The sequence below is a fragment of the Silurus aristotelis genome (assembly GCF_946808225.1).
Source record: "Silurus aristotelis genome assembly, chromosome: 3".
NCBI lineage: Eukaryota > Metazoa > Chordata > Actinopteri > Siluriformes > Siluridae > Silurus > Silurus aristotelis.
The window spans coordinates 17,583,467-17,603,933 of NC_139576.1; the positions used below are offsets into that span (position 1 = coordinate 17,583,467).

General features: G+C 37.8%; 3 protein-coding genes across 21 annotated transcripts in view; 2 read left to right on the plus strand and 1 right to left on the minus strand.

The window, feature by feature from the left end:
* Positions 1 to 20,467, minus strand: part of caska (calcium/calmodulin-dependent serine protein kinase a) — a 131,731-nt gene that overhangs the window by 14,653 nt on the left and 96,611 nt on the right. For 11 of the 16 annotated variants that reach the window (XM_083536411.1, XM_083536408.1, XM_083536419.1 and 8 more), the window contains 10 exons: positions 20,147 to 20,224; positions 19,399 to 19,471; positions 8,019 to 8,121; positions 7,205 to 7,380; positions 5,974 to 6,096; positions 5,704 to 5,787; positions 5,479 to 5,578; positions 4,852 to 4,973; positions 2,472 to 2,549; positions 1,622 to 1,702 (listed from right to left, as the gene is read on the minus strand). In XM_083536411.1, the coding sequence (XP_083392537.1) occupies positions 1,622 to 1,702; positions 2,472 to 2,549; positions 4,852 to 4,973; positions 5,479 to 5,578; positions 5,704 to 5,787; positions 5,974 to 6,096; positions 7,205 to 7,380; positions 8,019 to 8,121; positions 19,399 to 19,471; positions 20,147 to 20,224 (1,018 nt within the window). Of the gene's footprint in view, positions 1 to 1,621; positions 1,703 to 2,471; positions 2,550 to 4,851; positions 4,974 to 5,242; positions 5,272 to 5,477; positions 5,579 to 5,703; positions 5,788 to 5,973; positions 6,097 to 7,204; positions 7,381 to 8,018; positions 8,122 to 19,398; positions 19,472 to 20,146; positions 20,225 to 20,467 lie in introns of all 16 variants that reach the window. The other 5 variants (XM_083536410.1, XM_083536407.1, XM_083536418.1 and 2 more) reach the window with 1 other exon arrangement.
* LOC310723421 (putative G-protein coupled receptor 34) lies at positions 8,511 to 12,974 on the plus strand. Of its 4 annotated transcripts, XR_014532677.1 has the most exons (3): positions 8,511 to 8,651; positions 8,957 to 10,811; positions 11,257 to 11,334. XR_014532677.1 is itself a non-coding variant. In XM_083536456.1 (2 exons), the coding sequence occupies exon 2, from the start codon at positions 8,970 to 8,972 to the stop codon at positions 10,053 to 10,055; it is 1,086 nt and encodes a 361-aa protein (XP_083392582.1). In that variant the 5' UTR covers positions 8,511 to 8,651; positions 8,957 to 8,969; the 3' UTR covers positions 10,056 to 11,351. The 4 variants fall into 4 exon arrangements, 3 of the variants coding, with proteins under 3 accessions (XP_083392582.1, XP_083392583.1, XP_083392581.1); XM_083536456.1 differs by having other exon boundaries at positions 8,957 to 11,351; XM_083536457.1 differs by lacking the exon at positions 8,511 to 8,651 and adding an exon at positions 8,832 to 8,849 and having other exon boundaries at positions 8,957 to 11,351.
* Positions 14,259 to 16,936, plus strand: gpr82 (G protein-coupled receptor 82). The gene is made up of 2 exons (XM_083536454.1): positions 14,259 to 14,787; positions 15,422 to 16,936. The coding sequence occupies exon 2, from the start codon at positions 15,454 to 15,456 to the stop codon at positions 16,684 to 16,686; it is 1,233 nt and encodes a 410-aa protein (XP_083392580.1). The 5' UTR covers positions 14,259 to 14,787; positions 15,422 to 15,453; the 3' UTR covers positions 16,687 to 16,936.

Consider the following 20,467-nt stretch of genomic DNA (forward strand, 5'->3'; position numbering starts at 1 on the left):
CAAGCGCCACACTATACCCCAAAGTCAATCAGTAAACCTGAACCAATTCCTGAACCAACAGCCCAACAAAACATATGTCCACTAATACAGCCACAATGGAGCTCTCAAAACAAGTATGTTCACCCCACACCTTTCATCCTTTTTACACTCCTCCGACATTAGCCTCCTTACACATTCTTTAGAATAAACTCTAATAGGATAAAAAATGTAGAAAAAATATATATATAAGCCAGTACCCTATAAATTCTCACCGTCTGGAATAATGCTTTGGAGTGCTTTCAATAGTCCTTGGAATGGGGAACCTGGAAGCGAGGTCAACAGAAGGCCGAAATTCACCCGTCTGTACCTGACAGTGCCTTTCTACTTTCTCCTCCCCCTCTCTCTCTCTCTCTCTCTCCCCCACTCTTACCTCCCCCTTTTCCCTTCAGCAGCAGGTCTGGGTCCCTTTAACTTTACCTGGCAATCAAAGTTAGAAAAGGTGACATCACATTCCTGCTGTTTCTTTTCCTAGAAAAAAAAAAAACCCACCTACACAGCCTTGGCTTCTCCCTCTTTCCGGTTCCAAACTCCTACAACCCAAAGCAAAACGTTTCCCTTTCTTTCACAATTGAAATCTGTTCCACAGCCACTCTCTCCTGTAGCTCAAGTAATTCCCTCTTGGCTCCTAATCTCGGTCTCTTGCCCTCTCTCAGTTCCAATCCACATACCCCTGTTCTCTTATCTCACATCCTCTCACAAAGTTGAATAATCAGCTTTTCCTTTATTAGGCTTTCAATCTCTTCCACATTTTTCGGCTCTATACATCATCCCTCTTCCCTTAGACACCATCATTCTTCATCGGATATCTACAGAAAGCTGACAAGTGTGGATTCCTTTTAAGCTCTGTTCGTTTCTCCTCTTACACATTATTCCTGTCTTCAGTCTCCTCATTACGCGAACTTATTGACCAGGAGAGACAGTGGTGTACAGGACTTTATCTGCACACTGCTGAAACCCTGATACAACATTTGTCCCACTGATAAGAGCACAAGCCCTCTCTTTCACATATTGATTACTAAAGAACAACTCTGAGGTGATGTAATTACTCAGAGTCACTGAATGCAAAGTCCAGGGTCCTTTTTTCCCCTCAACTAACACAACTATTTTCACACTTATGAGGAAATTATTTCAAATGCCACCTTAGTGTCTGAGAACGTTGTGGAATTAAATCGTTTGATTGTTAATCTTTAGGCCAAAAATTGTTACAGGTTCATGTCTGATGGTTACAAAGTGCTATTACAGGAGACTCCCTCCAAAAATTGCTAAATAAACTCCTCCTATACAACGTAATAATGATGAGCACATCAATATTAAACCCTGCAGCTTGAGCTGCCCCTTCACATCACCTTCTAATCGGAGTCCAGCCTTTAATGGCATTGTGGTGCTCCTTTCCAATGTGGTTTTGTACCAGTGCTAGTCCCGAAGTAGCTGTGACAGTTTAGTTCATTTAATTAAGATTTCAGAAGGCTTTAATTTTAAGCTTCTAGTTGCTATGCCTGGTAGACATTCTGTGTGCATTCATATACAAGAACAGATTAATAAAGCAGCTTAGATGGCTTAATATATTAGCAGATTAATTTACCATAAAATGGGGCTGATTTAGGATTCGCCTCAGCTCTTTAACATCAGTATTCTCTGGATAGCAGGAAATCTCTTCTAGTACCTGCAGAAAAACAATAATGACACAGCATAAAGTCTGTGTTTTCTGTTAAACTCTTTAAAGCACAGCTCAGGAACTGAGGGTTATATTGCAATACTGCACACCTCTTTACATACACACATACATGAAAGTTGTCAATGTAACTTCTTATGAATGACGATGAAAAGTCTTACTGAAGGGGTGACTAAAAAATAATGAGAAAGCAGTCTGCTCTTAGTGGTCATAAACCAGGCACAACAAGCACATAAAACTTCCTTTAACCAACATGTTTCTGCTTTCTTTTGAAGAAAACAGTACTTACTTCTTATAATGTACTGATTACACATTATTATGAGCACTTCTTCTTTTGATGTCTATAATATATGAAATCTATGAAGCAGATCTTTAAACATATTGATATCTTTTGTGATATATGCCATATGTTGGAGACATGCATAGGATGTCTTTGGATGAGGTACCATGACTTTACCCAATGCCTCCTCACCATACATCAGTACCTAATTTAACTAATGCTCTTGTGGGTAAATGAACACAAATCTTCACAACGACACTCCATAATGTAGTGGAACATAGAGGAGTAATAATTGTAGAATAGGATGTTCTAAAAGCACATAAATCTTATAGGAGGGTGTCCACAAACTTTTGCCCACATAGTGTAACTACTTGTTCATGGACAGTGACACTGAGATGAGCTTGCTAGCTATTTGGTGACGTTTAGCTCAGTGAAGTGACTGTAGATTTGAATTGTAACTCTGTGGGATGAGGCACTGACCTCTTTGGCTCTCTGAACAGCATCACTTGGAGCATTCCTGATCTGTGGGGAGGACTTGGTGTTGATCTTGTCATACAGCTAAAAAATAAGAAGAAAACAAGATGTGGCTTCAGTAACTTATACAACACATGTAGCAGAAAGAAACATCTATTTATACAATTGTCTCAGAAACACATTTCTTTTTGGTCAATAAAATATTAGTATTTGTTTTGATAAAATCGCAGATTTAATAAATAATAACATTTTTTCACCGTGCATATGCAGTGGTCTACATGTACTTGGAACATGTCTGCACCACAATTTATTAAATTGTTATGTTGGATTAAAGGTTAGCCATTCCTGCTTTGCATTTAATCATGAACAAGCGATAGTGACATTTTTACACTTCTGCAAGTGCAGTGTGCATTGATGACATGCATTTATTCAGGCTTCACAATAAGAACAACTTCAACAACAAAATCTGTTTGTAGATGTTTAGAAAGTTTACATTTCTGTATTTTTAATTTGAAACATCAATGGCAGATGCCCAAACTTTTTCTTATGAAAGGCCAAAAATCCAACAGTTTCTAATTCCATTTTTACCAAACTGTATTATATTACAATTAAAAAAGTTGCCATGGTTCCTAAATAAACAAACAAATAAATAAAGAGAAACACATTACTTTGTAATCTGCTTAACTAATACTGTTCAATTTTCTAAGTTTCTAAATTTTCTAAGAACACAAAAACTTTTAATTTTCTTATATTGGAGATATAAGAAACTTATATCTCCAATCCAATCCCAAGTTCAATGCCTAATACAGCTATTCAGGCTAAACACTCATGTACTATGTAAATATTGAGCCAGAGCTCATGCAGTAAAAAATGAAGTAAGAATTCTTAGTGGTATCTGTTTTGTCAAGATTATCATCTCTCTCTCTCGTGTGTGTGTGTGTGTATATACACACACACACACACACACACACACACACACACACACACACACACACACACACACATACAAACACATATACAAACACACACACACACACACACATACATACAAAACTCAGCAGTTTCCTGAGCTGTGGCAAGATCATCCTGTAGATACGGATAAAAATAGCACAGACACGCCTGTCAAATGTTGCCACACAAATTATATCTCATCTAACTACATTTTTTGAATATGTTCTTCAGCCATCCTTGCATCATTGAAAACCCTGCTTTAGAACAGAGAGACATCAATTGAAAAACACCCAGAGATGAAGCAACCTGCGAAACCCACTTCTGACTAACCCCCGAAGAGTCCCTAAAAGATCGGAATAAGGAAAGTCAAAAATATTTTGTTACAAACATTTACAACTGTTACAACTGTTTCAATGAGTGAAAAAACACAATTTAAATAAATCCCTAATCAAAATATTCCAATAAATTAATTCCTAATTATTTGACAGAAAACAACAAGAACTCTCTTCATTTTTTTTTTGCACTTTCGAATACAACTGTGTTTAGGAAATCTTTTATAACCAAGAACTAAACATAACACTATTATAACTAAGAAAACCATTACCACGAGCTGAAAATCACCATGTTTACTCACCAAACATAAAACAAGGGCAAAGACTTATCAGCTATCATCCAGACTAACCACAGGCACTACATACACTAATGCTGCAGCCTGGGTGTCTTTGGTTTCTTCCTGTGGATTATGGAGTTTAAGTTCCAGCCAGACTGGTCTCCAAGTGCATGGCTTTAACAGAAAAGGGTTAAAATGTGGTGCAGGCCACCAGACCCTGCTGCAGCCACGGTATTGAAAGAAGTCTGACAATAACTGCCACTGTTTCTGGACTGCGTTTTGGGTTTTCAATAGTACATGTGCACTCACAGAACCCAAGTGTTAAACGTTCCGTCCTGACTGACACGAGACTTGCAAACATTTCTGCACTGTTGTTTCCTTTCGATCCTGTACAGTGACACTTTTAAGGGGATGTGTAAGGCTCTTCTCACACATTACGACCACGCACAAACAACTACGAATCTATTCAGCTGGAGCTATTCATACACGAACAAACACCCATTGCAACATTGCTGAATGTGTACAAAGACACAAACTAACCAGTTGCAAGTGTCTGTGTGTGTTTTTGTGAACACGGAAACAGCAGACAAATAACGAATTAGAGACAGAGGTTCTCATTGTGTGTGTTAATAATAAAAATATTAGATTCAAGACCTCTGTGTGTGTGTGGCTCTGCTGGTGACCTGGCCGAAGTGAAAGCAGCTGTAGTTTATACCCTGACTAATAAAAACTCTCACATTTATTCTGAAAATTAACTTGTTACAGTTAATACACTTTGTGTATGTGTGCAATCAGTTGTCTATAAACCAGGAGGTCATAACTCACATCAAGTAATGTGTGGAGATGCTGGTCCTGGAAAACACTGTGCAGAAAGTCCAGGTCTTTCTCACTGCAATCTGTTAGTGCATGGATCTCCTCCAGGCTATCCAGAACCTGGGACACAGCCCCTACACAAAAACCACACAAAGGACATTTTAGACCCCATCCAAAAATGTATACTTATTAAACCATAATTAATGTAGTCCGTTTCTAACACTCAATAAAGTGCTGTGGTATTATTCCTCATAGACCTCTTGGTCATATATTCGAAATTATATATGTGACGAAAGAAAGTAAAATAATTTAGGAACTTGTTTACAATCTACAAATGGGAATGCATTACAGATGACAGCGCTAGGAAAAAGTGAAACAGAAAAGTCAGATTAAAGATACGTACTTTCGGCTGCTAGCAGTCCTTTTGGAAGGCCAGCATTGGACAAAAACAAACATTACATTTACAACAACGTTTTAAAGGATTCCCAAGAGAAGAGAGAGTTTGGTTCAAGTACATAAAGTCAAATAACAAGCAGGATTTATATCATCTGTTTGTCTCTCAGTTGCTTCATTAAAAGAATTACAGTGCTGTTAGTCTTGCTAAAGCAAACAGTGCACAGTGTCTTGGTAGATGAGTACCAGATGACGTGGGATCTTCAGAGAAGTCTGGCAGCTCCTCGGGTGGGTCAGCGTAATACGATCCGAACTTGTGGCTGGAGACTGCTGCTAACACAGCACCCTGTGCACGGGAATACGAGATTATGTAAATTGTTTTAGAGTAAATGTACAGTTAAAATGATCTGTAGACAAATTTCCACTGTCAATGTCAGATTGTGCTTCTATAGTGCTTAGTGTGAGTTGTACTTTGAGCTTTCGCCGTGCATTGAACTTTCTCAGCTGTTCCACTGTCTCAGGCAGGTGGATTTTGTAGGCGTACCGATCTCTCTCCTGGAACACACATGCACACACACACACACGCACACACAATCACACTCTAAGAAATGACCTGTAAGTAAGAAGTTGTTTTGTTGTCTGTTTTGATTTCTCTAAGTGACCTAGTTTAGAACCACAAAGCTTCTCACTATAACTCTAGAGGAAAGAAAGACTCTAGTAGTGAAGTCATGTGTCAGGTACCTTCAGCCATGGGTGATTGAGGGCTTCATAAACAGTAATCCTCTCGGCGGGATCCAGCATCAGCATGCGTCGTACCAAGTCTTTAGCGCTCTCTGAGATTTGAGTCCACTGCCGAGGGTTCATCTGAAGAGGGGGGTTGTGGATATGTAGCACATACATAAAATGCATTAGAAGATCTGTATGAGGTAAAGGGATGCACTTTAGAGTTTTTTTTATTACAAACTGTCTCACATTAAGAGTAGTTCATAACCTTTTTACACTTAATAAACCCCTATCCATAATTGTGTAACACTGGCATTACTCTTGCTTGCATGTTTTTAGACAAATACCTTGAAAAAAAAATACATATAATATATAAATATATTTTTACAGGTAGCCTTTCCCAGCATTCCCACTCTTAAATAGAGCATACTTTCTGCTTTTCCCCCCCCAATGAGTACACTCAACTATGTAGCCTGTCTCTAATGCTGCAGGCGCCTGCGTGTGTCTTCAGTCTGACTAATGACAGGGAAAAAAAACATTTACCTTAGAACTTGCAAACAGTCTGACAGAACTCTCAACATAATGCAGCCAAGTATTTGGGACATTAAAAAAAAAAACACAACAATGCAACAATATAATATATCTGACAATAGATAAAAAAAATCTCAGAATAGAATCTAGGTTTTAAAATGTTTAATTTTACATAAACTATCATCTAACTTGAGCATTTTAAGTGTTAAGAACAACAAATGGGTTAAATATACATTCCTCTTTAATATTTTCTTTTATTCAAACATCCTCCAAAAGCAAACTGTTTCGATTTTTCCTTAATTATTCAAGCTAGAGCCATCCATTTTCCATTGCAATCGACCCAAGGCACAGAACCATATTTCATACATTTCCCCCCCATGCATTTTCTCTAAGAAACCTATTAATTTTGGCAGTCATTGGATTTTCATTTTTCTTTAAACATGCTTGAATGATACTACTGACAGCCAAAATCACAGAACTGCATCACATTGACTGCAGACTGATTTTTTTTTTTTTTATCCTATTCCTCCATTATTTGTCCAGTGCACAAAAATAGAAAGATCTTCCAACTACTGAACTTTTTGAGTTGGACTTTTATGTGAACTAGCTGATATGACTTCAAAAGGTTTAAACTGTATTCTTTGCCAGTGATAATTCAATAGTGCTGATGCAGAGCATTGGTTTTGCTTTGATGCTCATCACTTTATTAAACTAATACCTTGTATCTTCCTTTGATAATGGCCTCAAACAGGCGCTCTTTCGTGCCATAAAAGGGCAGGCAGCCGCTTAGCAGGATGAAAAGGATGACTCCGCAGCCCCACACATCCACTGGCTTTCCGTATGGCTCTCTCTTCACCACCTCCGGAGCCATGAAGTGAGGGGTACCCACTCGGCCTGGAAAAACACCTCATTATACATTTGCTGAACACTTTAACAGGGACACCAGTATATGTATATATCAGTGCGGGCAGTCAGGGCCAGCAAAGTTTTCTCTGCTGACCTAAACACTATCAGAAGCACTGACCTACATTTAAACATACATTCTAATATTTGTTCCATAAAATTGTATTAACTTATTCCCAACAGTCTTTTAATTTCGTAGTGTTTCTCTTGGCTGCACTGCTTCCAGTACATGTATATAGATGTTAGATTTTTGGTCCAATCAGATTTCAGGCTCTATGTGCTGCCCAGGGCCAATCAGTAGTGCTGGCCCTTTAACTATTGAGAATATTACCAATGGGTCTGGTTCTTTAACCAATCAGATTTCATATCCTCCTCACAAGGCAGCTAGCTGGCCGGTTATCTATAAGATACTGGAGCATCTAATGTGTTCCTATCACTATTGTTACACATGATAAGCTAAAGGAAAATCAGTTTACATTAGGGTGTCACACATGCAGCTCAATAGGAAGATTTAGGTTTTCTTTTTTTTTTATTTTCTTTCGTTCAAACTTGCAACTATAAATAAACTTGCACCTGCTGCTACCTTGGTGCGTGTGCAGAGCGGTACACAGTACACGAACGCTGCTTACCTCCGGCCACTAATCCTGACTCTCCGAGCTGTATAGCAACTCCAAAGCCACCCAGTTTCACGGGAGCAGAGTTCTCCTTTGATGCCAGCAGGACACAGTGAGGCTGCAGAAATGAAGAAAAAACCCATATTATTTTTCCACACTAATGAAAAAGAAATTGTAATGATGCCTATTAGAGCTCTAGGTTTGCACAGTAACATCCAACCACCAATTCTGTGAGAAGTATTGGCTTCTTTCAAAAGCCAAATCAGCTTATATTGCTTTTTATTAGAAGTCCTCTTGAAAATCTATTATTATTCAAGATTCAAATGAGACATATTAGGCCTAATGTGTTTAAAGATTTGTAATACTTGTGTATAGAACAGTCAGAAAACCAAAATGACTGTAGTGTCAACTTGTCTGTTTTCTGCTGTGGTTTAAAAAAAAACTGTGGTTGCGGCTTCCCCTTTCAAGCCTTTTATAAAAATAAAAAAAATAAAGCAGCCCCTGCACTTCATTACATACAAGAGCTGCTCTGTATGGCTTTAACCAGCGACTCTGGAGGAAAGACTAAATAACTTAAGAGTAAATGCTAACTGTACTGAGGTAAAGAAAAAGGCACGATTCGGATGTTTTTTCTGAAAGAAACCGTAAGTAAAATCATGAAATAATTTAGTTTTGGACAGAATGATGTTCTTAATGTTTTTTGACCTACTTGTTTTTGTATCTGGATGATCAATTTATGACCTCGGGGGAAAAAAAAAAAAAAAAAAAGAATGGTTTCAAATGATTTGTGTGTTTGCTGGTGTTGATCTCAAGTGCATGCCCTTTTTGCTCTGCAGTTAAAGCTGAGTGAATCTTGTCATTACCAACAACAAAAAAACTTTTGAACTTGTGTAATGCTGAGAGAAACAAACGCTAAAACTTATTATTTATTTCTTTTTTTTTAATAGGCAGAGCACATTTTGTATAATGGCAGACCACATTTTCCACAACGCCTCAACTATATTCAATACTGTGGCAGAAATACAAAATCCAAACCAATCAACTACAAAATGTGGCAATCTCACTTTAAACGACGGCACACTTCGCCTCCCGTTAGCGGTCTTCTACTCGATCTTCTTTGTGCTTGGCTTAGCTGGCAACCTGCTAGCTTTATTAGTGTTCCTGCGACTACACTCCAGGAAGAATTCAGTGCGCATTTTTCTAATTAACCTGGCTTTCGCGGATTTGCTTCTCATGATCTGCCTGCCTTTCCGTGTGAGCTACCATGCCAATCATGACAGCTGGAACTTGGATCCTGTGCTCTGCAGGGTAGTGGGCAATCTTTTCTACATGAACATGTACGTAAGCATTACTCTGCTAGGGCTTATTAGCATAGATCGCTATGTGAAACTGCAGGGGGTCCCGAGCAGGCAGAGGTTCCTCAGCAGCAAGCAGAGCGCTCTCACATGTGGCCTCCTCTGGATAATATCTATTCTCTGCATAACACCACTGATTGCCTTAGGAGGAGATCAAAAACTAGCCAATTTGTGTTTCCAGTACAAACACCTTCACAATGCCAAATGGAAGGCCTACATGAACACTGCTGTTGTGGTCCTTTTCTGGGTGGTCTATGGAATTCTGGTAACCTCATATTGGAAGATAGGAGCATGGCTACTTAAAGACTCGAAAAACAAGCCGGATTTTCCGAATGCTGCGAAGTACAGAAGAACAGCTCGGAAGTCCTTCTTTGTCCTCTTTCTGTTCACTGTGTGCTTTGTACCCTATCACTTGGTGAGGATTTTCTACATCTACACTCAGATCACTGAGGTTTCGTGTCGGTGGGTTCAGGTAGTTGACAAGATCAATGAATTATCTCTGCTGCTTTCTGCATTTAACAGCTGCCTGGATCCAGTCATGTACTTTGTTCTGTGTGGCTCAGTCCGCAGGGTAGTACTGCAAGCTTTGAACAAACACCTCTGTGTGAAAACATCTGCTGGCTCCACCAGCTCCAGCTATGATAAAGGAAGAAATCAAAGGGAGCAGCCTACCCACAGTGACCCCAGCATGATGTAAAGAAAAACTGCTATTTAGATCATCCATCCAAATAAATAACATACCCGGACAGTAACTACTTCGCTCTGGTTTCCTTATTAACCATGTAGCTATGAAATATTATTATTATCATCCTTAATGACCATTATCTTTCCAAAGTAGAAAGAGTACAATCACAAGAAAGAGACTCTAGAACTATAAATTAGAAAAGCCAACTAACATTAAAATCTAAATTAGAACAGCCAACTAATCTTGTTTTGAAACCCTGAATCAAAAGAATTTGTTTTTTTTTCAGAACTACATGAACAGGAAGTATTCGATTTCATGTAAATGTAAAAAAACAACATTATTTATGCTGATGGCTGCATGCTCAATGTTGCACAATTGTAGGTATCTTCCCCTACTACAAATCCCAATGAGCAAACACAGCGGCTGAAAACAGAAAATTAGTAAGGGCTGTAATCACAGCACCATCTATTGACAGAATTATGCAATTGCAGAGAAAAAAACACTAACACTGCCTAGCCTTAAAAAGAAAGTAAAAAAAAAAAAAAAAAGATCATAGTCAGATCCAAAATGCAACGTCAACTACTCAGAGGATGTGGTTAGAAAAGCATCAGACTTGTTCCCCCTAAATTCCGCGCACGACAAGTCCATGTTTTGCATGCTAACTGCGCATCAGATCTCAAGAGGAAACTATCAAGAAAGCAAAGCCAGAATGGTAGAACTTAATGTTACAAACTGCACTAGAATCAACGAGACAACCTGTGATAAAAGGTATACTATTGATCGCTCCTGTTTACTGTCTAGAATTAGAAGGCAAAGCTACTAAAGAAATCTTTAAAGGCAATGCTTTAATGTTCTTTATGCAATAATGATGGGTCTTGAAACCAACATAGGAATTTTTATATGAAGTTTAAAAACTAATATAGACAATAATTGCGCCACTGAAATGCCTTTTTTTTATTTTTTATTTATTTATTTATTTTATTATTATTTTACACGGCCCAAACTCTATTGTGGTTTCTTGCAGTCAAGAATAAGTGGAGTTTGAAACAAGATTTATTTTGTGGTCACAAAGTACATAATCTGTGGCAACTCTTAGATTTTGAAAAAGATTTAGAAAATAAGGGCCACAGGAACCTAAACTGATATTACTGCACCTTAATCGTGAAATGACGTATGAAGAGACATCGGCATGGGCATTGCTCTCTAGTTTTAGCATTCATCACAGCCATTTGTGCAATTCTTAGTGTATCTACAGTATGAACTTAACATAACCTAGAAATGTAAGACAGAAAATTCACCACTTTTAAAATGTCATCCTTCCCCATCCACTCCCTACCCCCTTTCTCTCTGTGCTGCAAAAGCTGTTTCCTAAAGCCTGTAGGTTACCACTCCACTGTTCTACCTTGGCTTTATCTCCTTCTGACTATCCTGGGAATCCTGACCAACGGATTGGCCACACTGGACCTCTGGAGGACTGAGAAGACACCCACAGTCATCTTTACTTTAAACATAATGGTCTCGGATCTGATGCTGTGCTGCAGCTTACCCTTTAGAATGGCTTACTATATTCGTGGTTCCCAATGGGAAGCTGGCACTGCCGTCTGTTCGATAACCGAGTTTCTTATGGTCTCATGTTTCTACATTAACCTCTATTGCAATATAAGTTTTTTGCTATGGACCAGCATCAACCGTTGTGTTACAGTAGTACGACTACATTGCAGACTGTTCCTAGTTTTTAAGCGTCCTCGTCTCTGTTGGCTCCTCTGCCTTAGCACCTGGATAGGGGGAAGTGCTTTGGTCATTGGCTCTATGAGATATAAGGCAGCCATTAAATCCACAGGACAAAAAGTGGAATCCTGTTTCGATCAGGTGATAAATAAAAATCCTGCCGAATTAAACAGAGTGCACTGTCTCGCTGTGGGAGTCTTCTTCTTCATGCTGGGCCTGATGCTGCTCAGTTACGGGCTGCTGATCCTCCATTTGCACAAAGTGAACCAAATGAGTCTGGTGAGCGCCGCATCTGCGAGTGGCCTGAGAGTTCGGAGGAAAATTATTGCCTCTGTAGTTTCTTTTTTGATCTGTTTCCTGCCCTATCATGTGCAAAGAATTAAGATGATAGCACACGGAGATAAAGATTGTGAAACAAAGCAGGAGGATTTTTGTTTAAAGACTCTGCTGATACTTGTGGCAGCACTCAGCTGTTGTCTGCATCCAGTGCTATACCTGGTGCTGCGAATGCCCTGCTGCCGAGCCAAACGCAACACCAGAAACCGTCCTAAACCAGAAAACTCCATGTGTGCACCACAGATACAGACCATTAACTCGACATAACAAGGAGTCATGGACTCATGAGCGTCCTTAGATGTTCATCTGCTCAACATGGTTGGAAACAGTGCTTATTTCTGCCCACGCTCATTGGATTTTTTATTTTATTTTAAGTATCTGTTGTCAGAGAGCAGCAGTTTCTGAAAAAATTAAACCAGCCTAAATTCCAACCATGATCAAAGTCATGGAAACTGAAACTCCTGCTCTGTATCTGCAAGACATTCTGCACCCTGCTGCTGCCTCATAATTACCTTATGATCTTTTTATGAAACCACAAGGTTATAGTTGCTCTTTCCTCCTCTGTGGCTGTACAACATGAGTAAAAAAAATAATAAATGTTGTGCTGCATGCAGTCTGCTGACTTGACCAGAAGAGGATGTACCATGTCTACTGAAATCTCAATGCCCTGAGGTGGATTTTATCTTTTGCAGTGTTTTTTTTGCACCTGTGGATATACTGAACCCTGGTTTTTAGGTTATATCATTGACCAGGATTACACATTTGAACAGAACTTAAATGAACTACCTTATATTACCCTCATTCTGTAAATAACTTGTAAATGTACACCTTTTGTGCATTTTTGAATGAATGATACAATGTTAAAATATAAGGTTAAAGATACAAAAGATCTGCAGTTTAGGTACCACCTTAGCAATAAAGAATGTTCATTTTTAGTCCCTTTTTATTAATTTTTTTTTATACATGCTTTCCCCCCCAAAAAAAACAACAATTATATGGCACCAAACAAGAGGGAGGATACACTATTTATTGTAGTTTATATATACACACATATATATACACACACACACACACACACATATATATATATATATATATATATATATATATAGTTTATGTTTGAACTTATCTAGAATGTGAATGGATTTCAGACTTATAATTAATTTATTCTTAAAGTGAAAGAGATTGACTTATTGAATTTGGTGTGACATGAAAAAAACCCCACACACAAAAAGATAAAAATAAATAAATAAAGATTACATTACAAATAACTAATTGCTTTGATTGAAAAAAAAAAAAAAAAAAAAAAAAGTTCCTTGACTTGATTGTGTGGCTACATTTTGAAACTGACTTTTTATATGTTTTTTTTTACATATTTGTATTACTTTACATAAACATTTCAAAACTTATCTGTACAGGTTGCCTTTACTCTGTTTGAATGAAGATGTGAGGGCAGTGGTGCACCATGGACATCGAGTATTTGATTACAAAGAGAATTCATTGGGCTTGTGTCCGTTTCATTATGGCATGTAACTTTCCAAAAACCTAACAAAATCCTCAGCACTCTGCGCTCACAATGTGTTCATGTTCAGACTGCATTTAACACTCTTTATTCAACGTGATCCAATACTGAGCATTAATATCTATATACTCTTAGAACAGCCTTAATACTTAATGGGATGAATTTCAAAAAGAAAATAAAAGAAATTCCTTAAGATTCTGGTCCATGCTGACATGATGATTGCATTACACAATATTGGCAGGTTTTTAGGTTGACATTCATGTGGAGAATCTCCCGTTGTACCACGTCCCAAAGTGGGAAGGCGACTGAAAAACGTGAAATGGTGCATTATCATGGAGGAAGCAGCTTTTAGAAGATGGCCATGAAGGGATGCACATAGTCAGCAACAACACTTAAATATGCTGTCGCATGCTTGGTATAGATGAGCCCAAAGTGTGCCAAGAAAACATTCCCCACACCATAAGCATTCTGGAATGCTTACACAAGGCAGGTTGACACAAGAGATTCATGCTGTTGGTATCAAATCCTGACCCTACCATGTACAATCAGATTTTGAACTGTCAAGTTTTGGTAAACCTGTGTTTACTGCACACGATTGTTTTTTTGTTCTTGTTAGAGAGAAGTGAAACTTGTGGTCGTCTGCTTCTGTAGCCTATTCACCTCCAAGTTCAAAGAACTTCTGCTCACCACAATTAAACAGCTTGACCACTGTGTTTCTGTCAGCTTTTGATTGGCCTACAATCTCCAACATACATGTCTTACTTAGAATCCCCAAGCTCACATTTCACCTCATTTTGCTGGTTGCACTAAAATTGACAGTAGCTGTTGTGCATCTACATGCTTTTATACATTACACTGTTGGACCCAATGATTGGCTGCGTACACTAATAAAGTGCTTGGTAAATGAATGTAGGTTATCTTAAAATGGTGGTCTTCCAAACTTCACCTACAGCTTCATGAAGTGGGACCTTCCTGTCTGTAATGGGTTTAGACTACCAGTAACCGTAGATGTCTTCCTGGAATTGCAATTATATTAATAGAAGAAAGCCCTCTTTACAGAAAAAGGGAAGTGAGTCGTTAACACACTGGCTATACTAAAATACTTCCTGAGGAGACCGAGCACCAACACACAACTCACTGTCAGATGCTACTTGCAAGGTAAGTGTACACTTTTTTTTTTTTTTTTTTTAAAGGAAATGGCAAGACATATAAAACAATTATTGGCACAAGATGACAAAGGCTTCTAAAAATCTTTTAATACCTCTGTGTTTTAACTGCACACACTATTGTGTATCAAAATTCGTACAATTTGGTTTCGTACCACAGATTTCCATTTTAATGTACTGTATGCATTTGTAATAGTCTGCACCCTTGACAAATAGAGATACATGTTTACTCACATTACCAATGATCATTTTTAGGATTATTAGGATTAAATATAAATATAAATAAATGTATTAAATCGGTTGGTTCTCAAATTAGTATGCACTTTTAAAAAAATATGTTCCGAAGAGTGATTCACCCCACCGGATAAAAAAGAAAAAAGTATTACAAATATATTTACATGCTAGAGACTTCTTTGTTGTCATGTACATCAGGAAAAATCTGTTGACAGGTTTACCATAAAGTATCAGTTCTACTTTGATAATAATAGTCATAACCACTCTAGTAAATATATAAAAGGATATGATCAAACTGTCAGAGCCTATTATTTCTTTAAACAGAAAGAAGCCCTAAATAGAAAAACTGCCTATTAATATTACTGACAAAGCTTTTCTTAATGTGTATCTAGAAAACTGGAAACTCTTTTCTCTGGTAGTCCAAATGGCAGTCTGTTTTCAGGCCGCTCACTTTAATGAATCCTCTTGCTTGTGTCAGACCATCTCCACATATCTGATCCTGCCTGCTCTCTATGCTGCCTTGCTCATCGTGGGCCTGTCTGGAAACCTCCTGTCTCTTTGGATATTTATGACAAAGATTTCCACTAAAACTCCCACCCACATCTATCTCATCAACCTGGGCTTCTCGAATCTGATAATGTGCCTCACCGTGCCTTTCAACGCAGCCTACTACGCTCTGGGCAGCAGCTGGCCTGCTTCCAGCCTGAAGTGCGAGTTTGTCATAAACATCCTGACCCCAGTTCTGCACATCAACATTGAAGGAGGCATGCTGATTCTTACTTGGCTGGCGCTAAGTCGTTTTGCTACGCTTATCCAACATAACTATGGCCAACGCCCAAGCAGGTGCACTAAATTCCTGCCCAGAATCCTCTTAAGCAGACTGCAGAAAGCTCCATTCGCGATTGCCATGTGTATAGGAACCTGGGCCTTCGTGGTGGCGGCGATCATTCCCTTAGTGGTTCTCTACTCTACAATGGAGACGGACAGAATGGACAATAACAGCCAACGGTCTTGTTATGGTGTTCCAGTGGAAATTGGTGGCTCGGGCTCGCAAATGTTCACCATTGTAGGAATTACCCTGTTCTTCCTCTGCTTGCTTTTGGTGATGAGTGCCTACATATCCGTGATAAGGCACATGAAAAGGACAAAAAATAATAGCGCCATCTCCGACAGACAAAAAGTCTATTCAAAAGTGTGCCGCAACATTTTGGTCATCCAGATAGTGGTGGTCATTTGTCTCCTTCCACATCACATCTACAAAGCTATTTTTATTGCCATGGTAAAGAACGACTCTCATTCTGGAGACCTTCCAGCTGAATGCCACCCTTTTTCCATGCGCATAGAGGTTAAGAACATTCTCCTCTTCCTGGCTGTTCTACGCGGCAGCATGGACCCCCTCCTTTACTTCCTGCTGGACAAAACCTTTAAAAAGTTTGCGTGCGGCTTGTTTTGTAAAAGCTTCCAAACAAAAGAGATCCAGTCGTCCAGGACTATGAATGAATGTGGACAGCTTAATAAGTATGACAGTGCGATTGAAAAACCTGCCCTGAAACACAGTGCACCTTCATATTCAAAAACTGAACAAACTTCTAACAATCAGTTAACACCTATCATGGACATGCATCACACTGTACTGCAAAGGAAAACATACATTTAGGAAGCTACATTCATGTGATGCACCCAAAGCCTTCTACAGAGCTCTAAGTGAAAATTTTGTATTTAAAAAAAAAAAGTATATGTATACTGTGTAATATTTATATGTAAAAAAAAAAAGTGCATCAATACGAGTCAAAAATGTCAGTTTACTGTAAATAAATGAATTTAAATAAGCCTTCATTCTAATGACTTTCCGTGCTTATGCACATTCTGTTTTGAATGAAATATAGGGGTTTATAGCAGACTGTGTTCTTTAGCAAACTCTTTTCGTGTTTATCTATAGAATGAATATCTATATGCCATAGAATAATGAGAAATATGACGTGCTACTATTCGAAATACAGCATCATCACTTTCCAAGAAAAACAAATGGGTTGCTCAGCAACAAGTGTACATGCCAGTCATCTATCAGTGCTCCTCGGTTCTACACTAATTATAAAAATCAGCCAGAACGCAAATTGTTTTTGTAATATGGCAAGTCAAAAGGTTCATCCAAGACTTTTCTCTTCGTCTCAACTATCAATGTGCTAAAAAGGTGTGTGCACATGTGAAGCATTACCATTTTTTACAAAAGCACTATTTCAATATGTACAATAAAAAATCTTTTTGACGCACTATAACAGTTTTCCCATTTATAGTGGAATATATGACATTTCTCTGCTTGAGTATTTGTATCTTTTTATAAGGTAAGGGGTTTTGGATTTTAAACTCACATTACATATCTGATTAAAAGTACACATGTTCTATTTTTCTATGATTGTGACCACCACCTTTCAGTTTATAAATGACTTTTCGGAGTGTTTCTTTTTTCTGTAGAATAATGCTTCTATCACCATTCTAAAAGCAACCTGAAAGAGAAGAGGAAGCGACACTTTGCTGCCAACATAATACTTCAATAACACACTGTTCCAGATATTTGATTGATTTGATCAGTGTATATATCTGTAACAGTGTGTTATTGATATATACACTGATTTGATCATTTCTCCACACACAACAATGCAATCTCTTGTTTTTGAGAAGATTCTTGATGTATACACTTTTGCTAAAAAAAAAAAAAAAAATAAATAAATAAAAGAACTAAATAAATAATAAAAATGGTAATGTGTGTAGTGGTCACTGGTTTCTACAGGGTAATGTTCTATTTCTGTAAGACTTCAGGCTTTAACACTAAAATTTGCAACTGGGAAAGAATAAAACTGATGTGTATTTCTGCTTTTCATATTTAGATTATCTAAATATCTTTATACGTGTACGCCTGGATATCTCACAGCAAGCGTTACATGAACATTATGTACTTTTATTTTTGTAAAGTAAAAAAAAAAAAAAAAAGCAGCACGTCTATATGTAAAAGTGTAACATATTTTCGTAAGCAGCAAGTGTAAAAATGCAGCGTGAAAGGGGGGGTTTAGCTCGTGTTTTTGCACACTCCATGTACCTCATAATGTTATAGTAATGTTACAGTCTATTTATAGTGCGAGTGTGTTTAATGTACGTTGTGCAAAATTCCTGCCAGGAATGCATACATACAGCTTTGGTCTTGTGTTTAAACAGATTTTAAACAAACAAACAAACAAACAAACAAACAAACAAACAAAAAAATTAAAAAGAAATACATACAAAATAAAAAGGTTTGGTATGCAACCGGAGAGTAAATACAAAAATAATAATAATAATAATAAAAAAAGAAAAGGTAATGCAGTAACATAGTAATGGGCTTTTTAAATGACTTTAAAAGGTACATTATCCACTCAATTCCTAGTGAATAAAATACACCATATGGCCGAAGCTGGAATTAATTTAGAATTTCGTTACTGTACTTACGTAGATTTCTCTGGCTTCAGTACTTTACATTTTTTGGACAACTATTAAGTTTCACTCATTACATTTTTTACACAAATATCTGTACTTTCTCCTTTGAACATTTTCAAAACAGGCTCGTTACTTTAGTTTTAATCTATTTTTTCTTCTTGCTGCACTGTTTTCAGCCCATCAACCTATTTCTTGTCATTGCGGGGCTTTTTCAACCTACCACTGGTGTATAATTTCCTGCCTCACACACCACAAATGTGGGCTAGTTTACGAAACTAGCAAGCAAGGCAGAAGGCAACAAGAAGTATGGAGCTAAAGTGGACGAGACAGAGGGAGTAATGACTGTAAACAAAGACATTTCTGATCACCTGATGATCATCTTTTCTTTGCTTGTGTTCTATATGGTGGATGTTTAGCCTGGATACATTCATTAGATAACCAAATTCAAAATTCTTTTATATTAATATATACATATGATATGAGGTCCAGTTACCAGCGTGACACTAATACAGGTAGTAGTACTTTTTACATAAGTGCAAGTCAGAGCCCAAACTTCTTTACTTTAACTTGAGAGAAAAAGTGCAGTCAATACTTTACCTTTAACCAGAGTCTTTTAAAACATGAGTATCTGTACTTCTACTTAAGTGAAGGATGTGTTTATTTTGCCACCTCTGCTGTATGTCAATGTCATTAAGTTGCACATGTATGCACATTCTTACACACACACACAAACAAACAAAAACACATAAGAAGGCAGCAATTCATGAACAAAGCCAACGGAGACATGTATAAAATCCAAAGAAAAAAAAAAAGCACATACAACTTCGTATTTCTGAGCTTTGGGAACCTTAGCAGAGAATTCAGAAAAAAAAGTTTTCTGAAAAAGCAACTCTCAGCCTACCTTTACATCTCGGTGAATGATGTTGTTGTCATGGCAGTACCGCAGTGCTTCAAGGATCTGTCTCATGTAATGACTAGAGGAAAAAAAAGGAGAGAAAATAAAAAGAGAGAAACAAGGCACTGAATATAGCTGTGTAGACACAGCGGCTTCTGAGTGGACACGATAGTTCAGTTATATAGGTTTGTGCTGGAAGAGAAACACTTGGGCCTATTTCCCCACTCTGGGATCATTGTTTAGGATAATCTGTACGAAAAACTAAATCTCACACACTGAAGGTCAGAAGTTAATTCTCACTCTGGGTTTCAGATTCGGGCCCCGGTATGTACGAGACTGAAAAGCTTAAGAAGAATTTACCAGGCTTTAGAAAGAGTTTTTTTACTAAGATCACCATATGTGCTTGTACAAACTCATAGAATTCTCCATTATCTGTACGGATTTATACCGAGCTGTTATAAAAAGCATCCTAAAAGAAATACTTTGAAAATGCTTTAGTCTTTATGGTTTGAATGCTGCTCAATAATTCACTATAATGTGCAGTGCTTTGCAGGAAGAGAGTCTGACAGAACAGTTCTTGTGCAGTATCATACTGCATAATTACTGTGCCAAAGTGCACCTGTAGTCTCTGAGTCACACTTACGACTGATTCTAGCAGAAACCAGTGGTTTTCCAAATTTGACCTCACAATGGTGAATGAAACTTTTTATTTTTATTTTTTATCAGTTTAAGTGAATGGCACAGACATGCTCACCTGGCTACTGCCTCACTGTAGACAAACCCAGCATCTGCCCTTTTCACGATCTCAAAACAGAGGTCCGCTCCATCCATACTAAAGGAGAGGAAGACAGAGAGAAAACTATCATGACATAACTAAAATATCTCAGAGTGTATATACAGTACATACAGTATATATTAATCCCCAACACATCTTTATCCAAAGAAAAGGAAAAAATAAAAACAGAGGAGCAGGAAAAATATTATTGCTTAGGATTCTAAAACGTAGACTCAATGCCAGAGAACTCTAAAAACACCTCGGAATTGCAAAACCATGTCTGATCGTGTAGAGTTTACA

Excerpts from the sequence above, each read along its gene's own strand:
- LOC310723421 (XM_083536455.1), top strand. The coding sequence starts at position 10,690 with ATGTTTTGCATGCTAACTGCGCATCAGATCTCAAGAGGAAACTATCAA. Across the intron at positions 10,812-11,404 it reads GAGACAACCTGTGATAAAAG|CTGTTTCCTAAAGCCTGTAG; the intron begins GTATACTATTGA and ends GTGCTGCAAAAG.
- gpr82 (XM_083536454.1), top strand. The coding sequence starts at position 15,454 with ATGGCAGTCTGTTTTCAGGCCGCTCACTTTAATGAATCCTCTTGCTTG.